At 32.5% G+C, this 16,931-nt stretch overlaps 1 protein-coding gene across 5 annotated transcripts in view; it reads left to right on the top strand.

Annotated features, from left to right (window-relative positions):
- Positions 1–16,931, top strand: part of alpha-Man-Ia (alpha-Mannosidase class I a) — a 73,523-nt gene that overhangs the window by 44,186 nt on the left and 12,406 nt on the right. The window contains exons 1-2 of one of the 5 annotated variants that reach the window (XM_017245320.3): positions 9,650–9,937; positions 13,427–13,995. The exons of 3 other annotated variants lie outside the window; for them this stretch is intronic. In XM_017245320.3, the coding sequence (XP_017100809.1) occupies positions 13,513–13,995 (483 nt within the window). In that variant the 5' untranslated portion in view covers positions 9,650–9,937; positions 13,427–13,512. Of the gene's footprint in view, positions 1–9,649; positions 10,039–13,426; positions 13,996–16,931 lie in introns of those variants that run through there. One more of the 5 variants, XM_070282975.1, reaches the window with a different exon arrangement.

The following is a 16,931-nucleotide window of genomic DNA, read 5'->3' as shown; positions in this document are numbered from 1 at the left end:
CTGAGTTGATATGAGCATGTCCGTCTGTCCGTCTGTCCGTCTGTCCGTCTGTCCGTCTGTCTGTCTGTCTGTCTGTCTGTCCGTTTCTACGCGAACTAGTCTCTCAGTTTTAAAGCTATCGACTTGAAACTTTGCACACACCCTTCTTTCCTTTGCACGCAGTATATAAGTCGGAACGACCGGGATCGGTCGACTATATCCTATAGCTGCCATATAACTGATTGATCGGAAATGGTATAACTTTGGTGTTTTTAAAGTTAGAAAGTTCTAATTTAACATGAGAGCTATTTTTGGCAAAACAATACGACGTGCCAAATTTCATAAGGATCGGCCGACTATATCCTATAGCTGTCATATAACTGAACGATCGGAAATGACCCAACTTTCGTGTTTTTGAAGATAGAATGCTGGAATTCCATACAGATTCTATTTTTGGTCAGTTGATCCAACCTACCAAATTTCATAAGGATCGGCCGACTATATCTTATAGCTGCCATATAACTGAACGATCAGAAATGGTATTTGGTGTTTAGTAAAAATAACAACTTTGTTTTTTTTGACGATAGAAGCTTGGGACTTTTTTTTAGATTTTGTAATTTAATTAATTGGTTTTATTATAATGTAATCATAAGGATCGGCCAACTAAATCCGATGTTTGCGATATATATCCGGTTTTAACTGCAAGGGTATATAAACTTCGGCTCCGCCCGAAGTTAGCTTTCCTTTCTTGTATTTTCTTAAATTTTATCTGAAAGATGGTTTAAGATTTTAAAAAAGAACACAATTTTAGATAAGGTACTAGACTAAATTATTTCGAAAAGTTCTAAAAATTTTAAGCTTTGATTACGATTATATTAAGAGGTTAACAATTCATACAATTGAGGAATTGCCCGAGTACATCCAAAAATACAATTTTATGGTTTTTAAAAGTATCTGGTATCATTACATACATATACATGTAGTTTTAAACGTTATATTATATTTAATACAGTATATATTTGCTGTAAATATTTAGGAAAACATTTATTGATAGTACTAGTGGTAATGCTTAATAAATACTACAAAATAAGAGAAAGGAATACGATAATTACAGCCAAATGAAGCATATACATATGATACCTAATCATCTACATCATTTACCCATCCACTTTGACAATTAAGACTACCTCTTTAACTTAACTAATTTCTTTCTACAAGTACCGGGTATAAATACATATGAACATACATATATTTACTTGGAAAGACTTTGAAATATTTTAATCCAAGAATTCAAAATAGTTTGTAAAATAATACCAATACCAACTATATAATATAATAATATAAAATCAATAGTAAAGTCACTTCCTGAATAACATATAACATACAATTATGAATTTTTAGGAAGCATTACATTCCTAATTAAGCAAATACCTCTATGAATACTAAAGCCCTCTAATTCATTTCTAGTAAAGAAAGGGGCACCTTTGGAAAATGTCTCCCAATTGGTTTTAAGAATTTAGCATAATTTCCGCCGCTGAACCGCAATTTAACCCCAATTGGATGAAAATGTAAATCTTTAACTTGCACATCAACTTGGCGGATCTTGGTCCGGGACGGGGGGGTGGGCTTAATTTAAACTCAATTCAGCTTTCGCATAATTGCCGAGGATAATCAGTTTGGCCCAGAGCTTCACCATTTTTAATATATAATGAGGCAAACTTTTATTTGCTACTTGAATCTGATGTGCTCTACTTTTCACCCTTGGTATCTGCTGCCTTTCAACCTACTTTTTCATTTATTTTTATTTTTTTTCTCTCGTTTTTTGTTTATTTGCGAGAAGATTTCAATTAGCAGATAAATCGCAAATAACCAAACAAACATTCGCGGTGGAAATGACTGGGAATGGGACAATTAGCACATCGAAGTCGAAGAGGGCGACCTTGATTTGCGGCTGAGTCGTTCACTGGGTTCACTTGGCTCCTAATTGCTTGGCCAGCACTGTAATGATCAACATAGAAAAAATTTGAGTTCTTTTTAATTACTATTTTTGGTGATTTTGAAGTGAAAATTTTAAAGTAAAGGGATCTTACCTTAAAAACCACTCGAGAATTCTTAAGTGGGACCATGTTTTTCAAAAAAACATTTAAATGTTTTTAAAAATAAATAATAAAAAGAAACTGATTCCCTTAAAAAAAATATATACTATCGATTTGTAAATCTAGTATAATCAATAATCAATAATGTATTTATGTATAATATTAAAATAATATTATTTTTTTTGAATAATTTTTCAAGTTCATCGTAAGTATCTATTTGTTCTTTTCTTAATTTAATTTATCATTCTTGTTTTTAGGATTTAAAGTAATTCAAAAAAGTCTATAATATATATAAATACATATTTTACATTTTATGCAACTTTTTTTTCTTTTTAAGTACATATTTATATTTTTCTCTCTGTGTAATGCTGATTCTCCGATGCTGTTGCTTCTACTACATTTGCTGCAGCTGGTAATTAGATCTGGGTGCTGCAACTGCGTTTAACGAACCTTGTGGCAAAAAGTTCTGCCCCTCGATTTCCAGACTGCCCGCCCCCCACTTTACTCCACTCCTGATACGGCCCCCGCCCCCTTCGGCAGTCATAACTGTAATCGCAATCATGAGCACAATTTCATTTCATTTCCAGAATTTTTCCTCAGCCTGCAGAGAGTTTTGCGCTTTTCGAGTGCGTTTAATGAGGCTAATAAAGTGGAGGCCAAAACCCGTGGACCCCCTTCAGCACCCACTCTCCTGTCACCCAGCTCGTTCTGTCCCCTCCCGCCCAGATGGTCACACCCCCGTCTAATGAGCTTATTGCATAATAATTGATTTTTATTGGCTGATCCTGAAAGAGAGAAAATTAAGGGTATTTATTTTTCTAATGGTGGTTTTTTTTAGCTCTTGTTTGGATTTTTTTTTTTAATGTTTAGAAAATATAAATTCTCTATAATTTGCAAATTTTCTATATCAAATAGTTACTCTATTTCTTATATTTATTTGTTATGTTCTGTTAGTAATGTAATTTTAATGTTTTCTCAGTTTATATCCAAAAAGCTACAATCTTATATGTAAAGTGAAACTTAAATGAAATGTTACTAAATTTTATAATAATTTTTCGAGCTATTAATAAATGACACTCGCGTAAAGCTAAAATAGGAAGATTTAGTTGTTTTACTTATTTTCTACATTTTTTTTGTTCTCCAAAAGATTCTGAAGATCTTGTATATTTTATATTGTTAAATGTTTTTTTTTAAGGAAATGCATTAAAAATTGTATAATTTTTTTTGTGAATTAATTCTGATTCATAAAATTCTCTGGTCATTTTCTTAATTTCCTGGCTTTGTTTTGAATTATTTTTGACTTTGCTTTTTATCGCTTACTTTAAGCCACATATTTGGGCCATTTTTTTGTTTTTTTTCTTCGCATGTTCGTGGCAGCTACAGAAGCCCCGCCCCCTTTTTTTTGGGGCCGCAAAGTGGGCATAATGTTTAGTGCCTTTTGTTGTAAAGAGTTTTATTTTATTTCCATTTTCCTTACATTTCGGCTCTTCATTCGCTTTTTATTTTATTTCTTTTTTTTGCAAGCCCATAAATTTAATGTGTGAGTGTGTGTTATGGCCTGCACACACACACGATTACACAGGGAATTGCGAAAAAAATGTACAACAAAAAAAATAAATATAATAAAATGGGTGAAGTAAATGCATTGCAGTGACTTCCTAAAAATGGGAATTTCTTCTTCATTTTATTTTGGCAGAAACCATTTATTTCCCTTTTATATATTGGTTTTCTGAATTGAGTTATTCTTTTTTTTTTTTTATAAATAAAAAAAATAGTTCAGTTGTGTAACTCTCTGTTAAACTTGATTTAAGTGTATTTAAAATTAATCTATTTTCTATTTGTTTTTTACTTGAGCCTTTTATTTAGAATATTTGTCCTTGAATTTTTTTATAAATTCCCTTTTTAAATATTTCTATTAAAACCATGGAATATTTCAATAAAATTGAAGCACCCTTAGGATATCAAGTGACTGTTATATTCCCTGAAAGATCAATTTCTCTTTGCATTAACTTACTTTGTTTATGACATTCGCTGAAAGTGTCTAAAAGAGCCAGTGGCGGGGAAAAGGGGGGCTAATTTAGCTTCGTTGCAGCTTGCCACGCCCAGCTAGGGGGCTGGTTAAAACCATAAGAACCACGAGGCTCCTCTGCGGGTTATTGTCGTTGTCATTGTCCACTTTTGTTATTACTCGTAAATGGATTAATGCGCTCTCTCCCAGGCCGCTCAACCAGGACTAGGTCCCGGACTGAGTCCTGGACTAAGCCTTGCAAAAAATTCCATATACAGCTGTCTCTTATGAGTCAAACGACACCCCTCTCGTTCTACTCCTACATTTTCTATATGTATTATGGTTAATTTACGCCCTGGTCAGGGGAAATTCTATTAACAAGCCAGCATGGAACTCGTAGAGAGTCTTTAAAGAGGATTCCTTACAGAAAAATTAGCTAAAATGGACAGGAATGGTGACAATAAATAGGGGTTTTTTGTGACTTGATATTATCATAAAAGAAAATATATAAGAATTTGGATAGACATAAACAAAACCTTTCTACTGCTTGAGTTACCAGACCAGATATATGTAAGTACTTTTTTTTTAGAAAGCTATCTAACAAAGTGAATTTTTGAAAACAAATGTTATTATATATATTGCATTTATATACAATATATTAGTTATACAATGATATATAACTTTCACAAATGAAAGAAATATCATTTCTGCCTTATATAGATCTTCAAAAGTAACTCTTAAACTCTGCCTTTTGATTAATTTTTCCACTTAAGAAAGATCTTCAGTTTCTTTCTGAAGATTTTTCTTCAGTTATTGTAATATTCACCTTTTTGTTTTCATTTTCTTGCCATTTCTCTCCTTTGTTTTTTATTAGAAGAAGGGACAAACACAGGCAGCGTGAAAAAGTGAAAGTGGAACCGTGACAGCGGAGAGAAAGTGTTGAAAGATATTTTTTGAAGGCGTCAAGGGCTCATAACAAAACAACAATGCAAATCTCAATCCTTGATCCCTCCCTGCGTCGCTTTCTCCGCCTTTCTGCACTTTCTTTTGCGGCATTGTACGTGATTTCCTCAGGCAGACAAAAGGATGCAAACCGACAGGAGACAAAAAGAAAACAAAGAAAAAAGAAAGGCGTTAAGAGACAGGAGAAAGCATTAGGGGAACAACAACAAAGTAATAAAGAAGAGTTAATTAGAAAAATGACTTGGTTGTGCGGTCATTATAGAGCATAAAGAAAAGGAAATTAGAAATTATTTTTATAAAAAAAGGTAATAAAATAATTGAGATATGTTGAAAACATAAAGGTAATTAAGGATTGTTTTCAAAGAACCTTTTTTGGTTGAAAAATTTAATTATTTTTCTGATTAGAAATAAACAGGTTTTTATTGTAAATGTAAATGGTATGTTTTATTATTTAAAATATTCTTTATGTTACTTTTTGCGAAAGGAAAAAGGAGTCTTGGAAAGGAATATATATATAATTATAACTACAAATTTATTAAAAATATGTGTGTTAAAATAAATTGCTTTACCGATAAAACGCACAAAAAAATTCTTTAATGAAAAGGGTAATACAAAAAATTATCAAAAGTTTATTTTTTAAATCAAAATTATGTTCAACCATATCTTTTAAGCTACAAATTATGCTTTGAACTCTTGTTTAGACCTTTTGTTATTATTTTTTTCTTTTGGTAAACACCGCAGATACAGATACATAGATACTTTTCCTTTTGGGGCATTACTCTGCCTTGTCTTGACACTCGGTGGAAATTTCTATTGTTGTTTTCCCGCTTTTGCCGGCTTTCCAGCTGCTCGGCGGCAGCCTTTGTTTCTTTTCCGAGACAAGTGCTAAAATGTTACCCTCGTTCTTACTCACTTACTCACTCACTTACCCAGTTAGTAACTTACTTAGTGGGGCTTATGGCCAAATAAGTTATTGTTATGAAAATACCAAGACAAACACCGTCAGAGAATGGAATGCAGGCGAATTAATTTATGTTGGCAGAAAGCAAAAAGAACAATTTACAGGGGCGGGCGAGTCGTGGCAGGACATGGAGGCAAGGACATTAACCAAGTTGACAGGGAATTAGTGGAGCACATTTTTCAGGCATGTTAGAAAATGACAGGAGTGAAAGGTGAGCGGTCCAGGAAAGGAGTAAAAAGTTAAAAAAAAAAATAAATAAATAAAAAAAAATTACAAAAAAAAGAATGTGGGTCCAAATTGTATGTTACATGAATACATTGATATAATTAAAAGTTATTATTATTTACTAAAAAAAGATTGTTAAGGATTAAATCTGCTGGTACCTTTGAATGTAATAGGAGCTGAAAAAATTATTCCAAAGAGGGAAAGGGAGGTCAGTTTGAGCAATTTCATTTGTGGTATCTATTAAAGTTAGTTCCGAAAGATTGTCTGAAACTGTAAGTCTTTTGTGAAAGGAAATGTAAGAAGAAACGGGTATTATAAGGCCTAAAATATAATACAATATAATATAAATTAAAATAAATTAAATAAGTTTGCTATATACGGTACATATTATATAGGAAACCTAAAGGTTATTTGAAGAGTACATATGTATAAAATAAGAAATTAAAAAAAACCTTTCCATACCAAGGACTTTCATTAATTTTCTCCCATTCCAAATATTCTGGAATTCTATAAAACATCATAAAAAGAAAACTACTTAAGAAAGTAACCCATAAGAACAAAAAAGGTCCCAAAAAAAAAAGAGAAAATGTTAGACGGATGAAAAGAAGATTTTTAACCCAGTTACTTTTTCTAATTAGTTCCCAGCTTTGGCAATTTCTTTACAAATTTGTGCCATTAAGCATCGCAGTTACCCCTCTGGCCCTCCAGGCTCCCTCCTTCTTCTCCATTTAAGCTTAAGCCACTTTCTTTTACTTAATCTCATGCATACAGGGCGTATACTTAACACGTTTTTATGATTCGCCTTTTCCTGCCATTTACATGGGCATTTTCTTCGCCATCTTCCGCTTCTGAATACACCTTACCCCATTTTTACTTCGAAATACTCTTTTTTGGGTTCTGTAATTTGTTTTTTAAGAAATCAAAATGGAACTCGAAACGAAATTATAAACGTTTCTTTTAACTTTTTCTTCTGTAAACTAGTCCAATAGTGTAAGAGTTACGAGTTCAATAAATGTATTATTCTAAATTCTTTAAAATTTTCCATTTTATGTAGGTCTATGAAGCATACATTATTTATTCTTATCCAATTAAATTACTATTTAATAATTTTATTATAAGAACTTGAGAAAAAAAAACTGATAGGGTATTCTAAATAAGACTTTGTCTAACCTTAAATTTCTTTTCATATTTTTTGTATGTACCATAAAAATAAAAAGGATATTTTTGAGACACACAAAAATTTGATTTACTTGCAGCATTCTTTAATATTTTTTAACGACTTCTGAACGAAACCCACTCATAAATTCCGCTAAATGACCTCATTATTTATTAATTTCTGTGAGCATTTGTTTATTGTTTTAAAGCCATGGCTTTCCAGCTTGGTTATTATATTCCTGTTCGACGTTCTCAGTGTCGGCTTTAAATGAAACATAATTAAAATGTGTGTGAAACAAAAGCACAAACACCATAAAATTCCAATTAGCATTCGAGTATTAATATTTTTGTTGAATTTATATGCCTTTAGGGTAATTTAATGCGAAACATTAATTGTCATAAACAACAGTGTCATTTTATTTTGATTAATTGGTGTTGTGTAAAATTCAGCTTGAGTTTTAATGGGTTTCTAAATATTAGGGATTGGATAAATTTTATTTACATAAAAAATAAAATAATAGTATGTAAATTATATTTTTTTTTTATGATTTTATAATTTTATTTATAATTTTTTGTAATCTTTATAATTTTTTAAAATTCACCCTTCCCGTATTTCCCCTTTTAAGTTTCCTCTTTTAGCTTTTTGTGGTGGGGAGCTTTTTGAGGTTCTCCATTGCCAAATTGTTGCTCATTGCAGTGCTTGTGGGTGCCTCTGTGGGTGCGTGTTTTATTCCATTCCGTTCCGTTCCGCCTGTTGCCATTCCATTTACCGCTATGGCAAAGTTTCATCGCTGGCTTGTTTTTCTTTTTGGATGCACTTCGTCGAATTCGTCGTTTGTCGCTTGTCGTTCGTGTCTTGTACGTCGTTTTTTTCAGTGATGCTTTAGAAAAGAAGCTAAAAGGGAAAATAAGTTATATTTGACTTTTTGGGTATTAAATATTACAAAACTATTAAAAAACTATTTATCAAATATTTGAAATATAAACCTAGTAAAATTTAAATAATTTATTTGGTCAGGTGGAAATAATATAAAAAGTATACATAAATGTATGTATGTATATGATGTATGATACATATGAAATTCTTAATGAATTTGAATAAAGTACTTAAATTTACATCCGAAAAAACATTTTTGGAAATATCTTAAGTATCGAAGTATCTTAAGTAAATCTTCATACTGAAAATATACATACATATACATACATGTCATACATACAGTATGTCAAGAAACAGTTTACACCAGGGGTGCTCAACGCCTATACACTGAGTGCACTTTTGTTTTTGTAGATGCTCTATGCTTATGGCTAGTGCGCCCATAAGCACCGTGCATATGGGCTTCGATTACCATGCGAAACAAAAACAATTTTGCTTGTTTCTTCATTACATCTCTATCCGTCGTCACGCTTCGCTGAACGCAGTGTATTTTGTTTTTGTTTTTTCCTCGAGCACATGCACTGGAACTTATTCTTCTGTCTGCTTTGGCTTTTGATTTATTTCGTGGGACTTAATAATAATAATCTGGAAGCTCAATTAAAATTATCAACCACTAAGATTAATATAAATATTGAATCTTTTTTAAGCCAAATATAAAAAAAAAAAAAAAAAATAAATATTTAAAACTGTTTTTTTTTCTCTCAGTGCACAGTTGCGCCCCAACACTAAAGTGCCGCTACATATGTACACGTTTTCTTGTGTCTGTGTTAGTAAACGCACTGCCATAAGACGAATTTGAGCACCCCTGGTTTACACACTGACAATAAATTTTATTTTTGTACTTTACATGCAAAATTAAACACCTTCTATTCAACTTTTTTAATTTTTTTTAATTTATAACGATTATGTTGAGTTTTCTTAATTACTAAATACAAAAACAAAAACATAACAATTCAAAATAACATAATAAAGGAATAAAATAAGAGATTACACATTATTTAGTCTAGAAAAGAATATATATATATATATATATATATATATATATATATATATATATATATAATATGTATATTAGAAAAGCTAGCCAAGTGCTCATCTCCGGACCTTTGCGGTTCCGTCGCTTGAAAGTTCCGTAGTTCGGGGTTCGGCTCTTGGCTTTCGGCATTCGGATTTCGGCTTCTGTTGTTTTTTTCCGCCGTATTTTTGTTAGTCCGGCCCATTGGTGTTGCCTCAGTCACCGCACTCGGTTCGTTCTGTTTTCCGTCAAGTTTTTCGTGCACGCGCGAAAAGTTCCGAGAAAAAAAAAGGGGAAGCAAAGAGGGGAAGCCGAAACACAAAAAAAAACAAGCTCAAGAACAAGAAAAAGGAAAACAAAAAGAGACGCACAACAGTAGCATCCCAAATAAATAATAATAAAAATAAAGACGACAAACTATTAGCAATATCGAAGGCGAAGCAAATTCATTTATTTATAAATAAAATGTGTCACGAAAGTCCCAACCCTGAAATAGTGAATTCTCAGCCCAACCAATTGAGAAGACAATTAAGTTTTTTTCTTTGGTTTTAACCGAAAATAAATAAAGAACAGAAGACAAGCAACAGTTCCTAGGAGAAAAGTAAATAATATTCGGGGCTTAGGAATATTAAAAAATATTTAAAAATTAAAAACGTTGGGTCGAATTGAAATACAATATGTTGATAGTTTTTGGAAAAAAAGGTGTAGTATTTTTGTCGAAAAAACAAATAATATATTCATAAATTCTTCAATGATTTAATGATCTAAACTGGATGATTTGGTTTTTTGTATATTTATAATGCGCTTAGTAAATATTTTCTTTTGGATTTTTGTATTATTTTTTTGTGGAGTTTTTCTAAAATAGTTTTTAAAGGACTGACAGTTTGAAAAAAATTTTTGTTTGTATGGGAACGGAGCTAAGAAATTTTTAATTCCAGATAAATACAACATAAAACTTAGAACAATTATTCAATTAATATTTTAAATGTGTGGAATTAAATATTGTTTAAATTTAAGGGATATTTTTTCCCAAATAAATTATATTCGCCATAACTGATATACCAAAAAAAAAATCCAAAGAAAATAAAGTGAAAATAATGATTAAAAATAAGCGAGCTTAATGATTAAAATTCTTTATAAAATATAATTTACAAACTTTCCCACAGTGTACTTAGATTTTGAAAATAATTAAACAGTTACAATAAGCTTGTTGTATGTTTTAACATGCACTTTTAAATGTCGAGGCTTGGAAAATCTAAATGAAAGTCAGTTGCCTGCGGGATGCTGGCAGTTTTCCCTTTCAGCCCCTTCGCCCACCGCGAAACTTTCTCCATTTTCACCTGCAAGGTGGATGGTAGAATTTTTTGTTGATTTTTGTTTTGTTTTTGTTGGTAGTGGTGAACAGATTTTCTAAAGGCCTGAGGCTCCGTCTTGCTCTTCAGTTCTTGCCAAGTGCCGCAAGTTGCGCTTGACACGTATTTTTTTCTAGTGCATTTTTCGCAGAGGAAACGAGAGAAGCTCTCCATGTGTGTGCTAGTGTGTGTGTGTCACTTTGTTGTGTTTATGTTTTATTTTCATTTCGTGTTTCTTTTAATTGCCAACTGCCTACCCAGAGAACTCGTCCTTGAGCCTGTGCGCCCAACCACCCAGCCTGCGCACAGCCACCCACTCTTCGTTCGGTGCATGCCACCCCCTACGCCCAGGCATCTCTCAATGAGCTTGCCACCAACTAGCAGTCTAGTTAGACCCTTATTTAAATCAAAAATATGTGTATTTTAAGGCCCAATCTCTCAAAAATTTCATCAGTTTTTGTTTGTTTATTTTTAGAAAGTTTCTTTATACATTATGGTAATTTTCCCCAACACATTTTTCAAATTTCTCAACGCATCGTTATCACAAAATCTGCTATTTTTATTTCACAAGAAACAATATTAAAAAAAAAACCCACCCATTAGTAGTTTTTTTCAGATTGAGCTCACTGTAAAAAAATTCTTCTGACATGGGAATTATTTGTTGAGTAGCGTGCTCTGAATTGATGTGAATTCAATTAAAATTGTCGGCGTTTGAGTTCCTAGCGGGTTATAATAAAAACACAACAACAGCAAAAAAAATTCTAATAAATAAATATGAAAGAAGGATGCGGGTCAAGGGGGTAATAATTATGGAATGTAAACAAAATCGAATGAATGAACAGAACGAAAATGCTCCTGTTATCGGATTGATCTCATATGATCTGGTTTTTAAATGCATTTTTATGACGGCTATTTAATAGACTTCATTTATTTTCATTATTCATATGTTTTTTGTTAAAGCTTTGGGTGTATAAATATACACGTTACTTTTAACGTATTGTATAGTTAATTACTGAAACGATACTTTTAACCGTACATTCTTATTATCATTATTATTATTTTCTTAATTTTAGTTCAAATATGAGTACAGTTATTTTGTGGTTTATTTCGTAGACTTTTTGTAAAGATTTTAGAAATTTTAAGTTCAATTATTAGCTTTTCACAAAACTATTTTTTTAATATTTGGCTCATACGATCTATGACCTATTTTCTTTAAAGTTCCGCATATATCAAATACAAATACAAAAAAAATTTTGTTCTTCACACACGGCGTATACGTAATTTCGTACCATACTTCGCACCTTTTATAGTGTACTATTTCTTTGTATAATTCTATGAAATCCTTTATTTCTTACCAATTTGAATAACTTGTTGAAATAAATTAAATATTTTAGGAAGATTACATTGTCACACAAGGCGTATACGTAATTTTTAATGAATTTGAACTATAAAATCTTTACAAACTCTTTTTTTGTAGGAGTTCTAAAACTCTTGGGCTTAAGATGGCTAAAAAACATAAAGCTTTTACCAATTTTAATTCATTTAATTTTCTTAAAATTCAAATATTTTTTAGCACAACATCATATATATTTTGGTGCTACAAGGCGTATACTTAATTTTTTCTATAAATAAATGTTAAAGTTTGTTGTCAAACAATCGTAATAATAGTTTCGCATACTCTTATATTTTTCTTGTAAAAAATGGTACATTTTTTTTATAAAATACTATAGTTTCTGTTTATTCTTCTATTTAATTTCTTTGTCACACAGTACGTATACTTAATTTTTGACATTCTTGAAAAACATAACTTAATGTATATATTTTCCCCCAAAATGTTTCAAAAATATGAACTCCTGTTTAGAATTAACACAATTTATTGTATAAATGACATGGCGTATACGTAATATATTTTCTAATATAACTTTAAATTACGTATACGCATAGGTGTACACCATTTTAACTTTCTTTTTGATTAGTTTTAGTCGGAAAATTTTGCAATTTTCCGCATTAGCATTTTTATTCCTTATGGCATTGATTATTTCGAATTCAGAGTGCAGTCGTGCGCCCTAAAAGCAAACTTTGAAAATTCATAATATGCATGGCGAATAGAAAAGAGACGACAGACAGTCAGAGACAGTACGACAGACAGACAATCAGACAGATAGAAAGTAGGAAAAGTTAAGAAGAAATGAGAAACGGAGAAAGGAAAGTGAAGAACACTTTAGACATTACACGGGTCCAGTTCTCACCTAAAAACTTTCCGTCTTTTCTTTTATTTTGTTCTTCAAGAAATTTTTATTTGTTGTGCTTTTCGTTTTGTTACTTGAGGAAATTCTTTTACTTTAACTGACAGTGTGTACTTGTGTGTGTGTCTGTGTGTGTTGGTTGGGATGTCCTTTTGGTTTTTGTTAAAAAAAATTGAGAAAAAAAGTAACGAAGAAGGAATGCAATAAAACCTTGTCAACTTTTATATTGCTCCGCTGGTGAAGTACTTAGGAAAAGAAAAATCGGGCAAGAAGATTCCCTTAAGTGGTGTAAATACGAGGGGGAATTAAAGGTATCCTTAGCGAGAAAGGGGGCAAAAATGCAATCTTGGAAAGCAATAAAAATATATATATATTTATATAAATAGGGTAGCGATGGCTGGCATTTTTTTGTACAATTTGCGAGGTTTATTCGTACATTCTTAGACTTCGAAAATCCCTGGAAACTGTTGCTTATTTTATTTTTATAAATAGGATTACAAACCTAAAGCAATGCTTGGTTGAATCAAACCCAAAAACACTTAAAATCATAAATAAAATCACAAGAAATAAATTCGAAAATGTGCCCGAAAACATCTAAAACCACGCCACTCCTTCTGATCGCCGGTATTTGTTTCGTGATCGTCCTGGTGGGCATTACCGGGATAACGCTGATCAACAACATCAACCTGTCGAATATAATTCGACTGAACGAGAAGGTGGCCAGCGACAGTGTTACCAACAACGAGAATCAAATCAAGGAACTCAACTACGTGAACAATCATCCGAGGAACATATACGCCAAGCTGAATGCCAGCAAGGACATGCCGGGCGACGAGGAGATGCAAAGGGAGCAGGAGCAATTGCCTGGCGTTCCATTCAGCCAAGATAATCCTGGCCCGAATCAATTGCCCAGTGGCCGGGACGGAGAGAGTCAGACTCTGGCTTTCAGCTCGACTTTCTCGCCCTTTACGGGGGACTCCCCGCCCTTGCCCTTCGGCGGGGTCAAGTCCAACGATTCTGCCGGATTGATTGATTACGAGAAGCGAGAACGCGTTGTTCAGGTGAGTCAAGGGTTAAGCATTAGGTTAGATGGGGTTGAGGTGGCAACTTGACTCATGCTTCCCATCAAGTATCCATTTCAAATGCTTGACCTTTTTTCGGAAACAAACTAACACGCAAATGGCCGAAGACTCGGACTACGCACTAAGCAAATCGTAAAGGAACTTTTATTTAAACGAATCATAAAAATATATAATTTAATAGATAAATAAAAATGAATGTATGAACAAATATAATTTGTAAGTTAATTAAAAATCAAAATATTAGAATAAATTAAGTTTAAATACTTAGACTTCTACTTAGACTTAGGAATAAAATGAAGCCTTAAGTCTTTGAGCTTTTTTTTTAAATTCTTGTCTTGAAATATTATTTAAAATGCCAACTAAATTAAAACAAAAGAAAAAATAGCATGACAACCAAAAACTTAGAAGCCAAGAAATCCAAGAACAAGAAGAATCGTATTACCCAGAAATTTTTCCAGGAGCCTCGACAATTTAATTGTCCCCGTCAACTTCTAGATCATCTCTGTGAAAATTCCTGGAAAAAATATTTCCAACGAAATACGAATTTTCCTTTTGATTTTTCCCCCCTTTTACTTATTTTTTTTCCTGGCATTTTCAACTCCGTTTTCCACTTTTGTGGACACTTGAAGGATTTCGAACAGGAGTGTGGCAAGTAACAGCAAACACGGACCCGGCTTGATATTGAGCCGTATAAACAAGCACGTGGCAACAACAACAACAACAATAATAACAACAAAAGCAAGAACAAGAACAACATGTACAACAACTAGGAGAAGTGTCAAGTACACGGCCCCCCTTCGGACGAGCCATGGAGCCCCCCTAAGCCAGTGAATGTGATCTAAATCTTGGCGTTTATTACGCTCACTTGGCTCCTTCTCCCATACAATTGCCATTACGTGGTTGGCCGTAGTGGTGCCCCCCTTTTTGTACATGGGCGTAGTGCAAAGGGGGCAGTGTGAAGGGGCTGGTGTGTCCTATGCCAATTTCTTTACGCTTTTACGGCTCAAAAGCCCGTGACAACTGGAAAGAGATAGATGGCGAAAGGGGAGACCTTGAGGCAAGAGTTGCAGTAAGAAACTACACTGCAATAAATTTTCGCATAAAACTGGACTTTAATACTTAAAGAGAATAGAGAAAGGGGGTTAAATATTTATAGCAGCTTTGGGTGAAAAATATACTTGAGGAATAAGAAACCTCAACATTTTTGAAATAAATACTCTAGGCATGTGGAAAACCTAAGCCTAGGCTCAAGCTTAATGTATAAATAAACTTAATGAAAAAACCTTTGAAATTTAATACAAGCAAATTATAAAAAATAATTAAAAGCAGTATATAAATGTATTATTAAGTAATAACTATTAAGTTACTCAAGTTACCAGGTTAAGTTCTAAAAAAAATGGAGGAATGATTACTAATTGCAATTTCTTATTCGTCGAGGTTATTGGAATGCAAATTACATAGAAGACTTGTTTTAAAAAAAAATGTTTTTGTATATCTAAAATATATTTTACGCCTAAGCTTTTATTTTAATAATTTAAATCAAGTTTCAGGATACCTGACCTTTAAGAATAACTCCACACATGAATATAGTAGTATTCTTACAAATTAAAGTAGCGCATATCCTAGTCCCAAAATTGGAGTATTTTTAGATTTTAAAAGTAGAAATGTAAGTACTTATGATGTTATGAGTAGGTGAATATTTTTAGGGGTTCCAATAAAAAATATGTATTACAAATGTACATGAACTGAAAATACAAATATTTTTCAACATTTAAATTTCAACATTTTTTCAAGTGTGGTGATGGCAAAGAAACCAATTAAATGCTGAAATAATTTAAAATACCATAGAAAACCCCAAAAACTATTTTATTCATCAACAAAGTTATTATTCATTTAAAACAATAAACTGAAACCATAAGCCTTTATGAAGGCTTATCTAATGAAATATTAGATAAACGATTTATAAAACAAGCATAACACTGCAGCATCGGACGAATGTTAATTAAACTGTGAGGGATTATTTTATAATTGAACAAGAAGGACACTTGGCAGCTTGATCAATTGAATTGAAATTGTAAACGAAACGAATGCTTTTGGAAACTTTGTCTTGGGGCTCTAGTATCATGGCGTCGGGGGGTCCTGAAACCTGAAATCAAATTGCATTCCAACGACTTTTCTATTGGATTTTCATTTACCAACTGAAGCAGGTAATTCCTCAATCAGACTCGAAATCAGAATCAGAATCAGAGAAACTATTCCATTTTGCCGCACTTTGTTGAAAGTAAGAAGGGGGAGAGGAAAAAATTGAGTGCAAATATTGCAGGTGAATGTGAATACATTCATTCGTATGATTACGATTACCATTTGTGGTGGTGGCCAGGCCAGCCCAGACCAGACGAATCGGGTCGAGTCGAGTCGAGGGGGGGAAATCGAATAAAAGATGAAGATATTTGTTTATGCACATCGATCCTGGGGTGGCATTTTCCTCGCATTCTCCTTGGCATGGGAAAATGAGAGGGCGGAAAAACAATCTGTTGCAATTTAACTTTCTTGTTTCCCTCCTATTCGGAATTCACTTTACTTACTTCAGCGCCTCGTTTGCCTTCCATGTTTTATTCATTGTTCTCTTCCGATTATTTTTCATTTCAGGTGAGTTAACTCGATATTGATGACGGGCGTCCCCCTAAAAGGGCTAATGAAAGGTTCACATAACTTTTGTTTAAGACTCGACTAAAGTATGTATGTCATTATGGTTCTTTATTGGAAAATAATTGAAATGGAATGATGTTAGTGAGCAAACACCTATTACAAGTTAATCTTTTATTTAACTTTTTATCTTTTATTCTATTTTAATTTATAGAAATATCTTAAATATTCTCTTTATGATATTAAAAATGAAAATGTAAGAAAAGGTT

The sequence above is a fragment of the Drosophila bipectinata genome, chromosome XR (assembly GCF_030179905.1).
Source record: "Drosophila bipectinata strain 14024-0381.07 chromosome XR, DbipHiC1v2, whole genome shotgun sequence".
Lineage (NCBI taxonomy): Eukaryota > Metazoa > Arthropoda > Insecta > Diptera > Drosophilidae > Drosophila > Drosophila bipectinata.
This window is presented reverse-complemented; position numbering and strand designations above follow the sequence as displayed.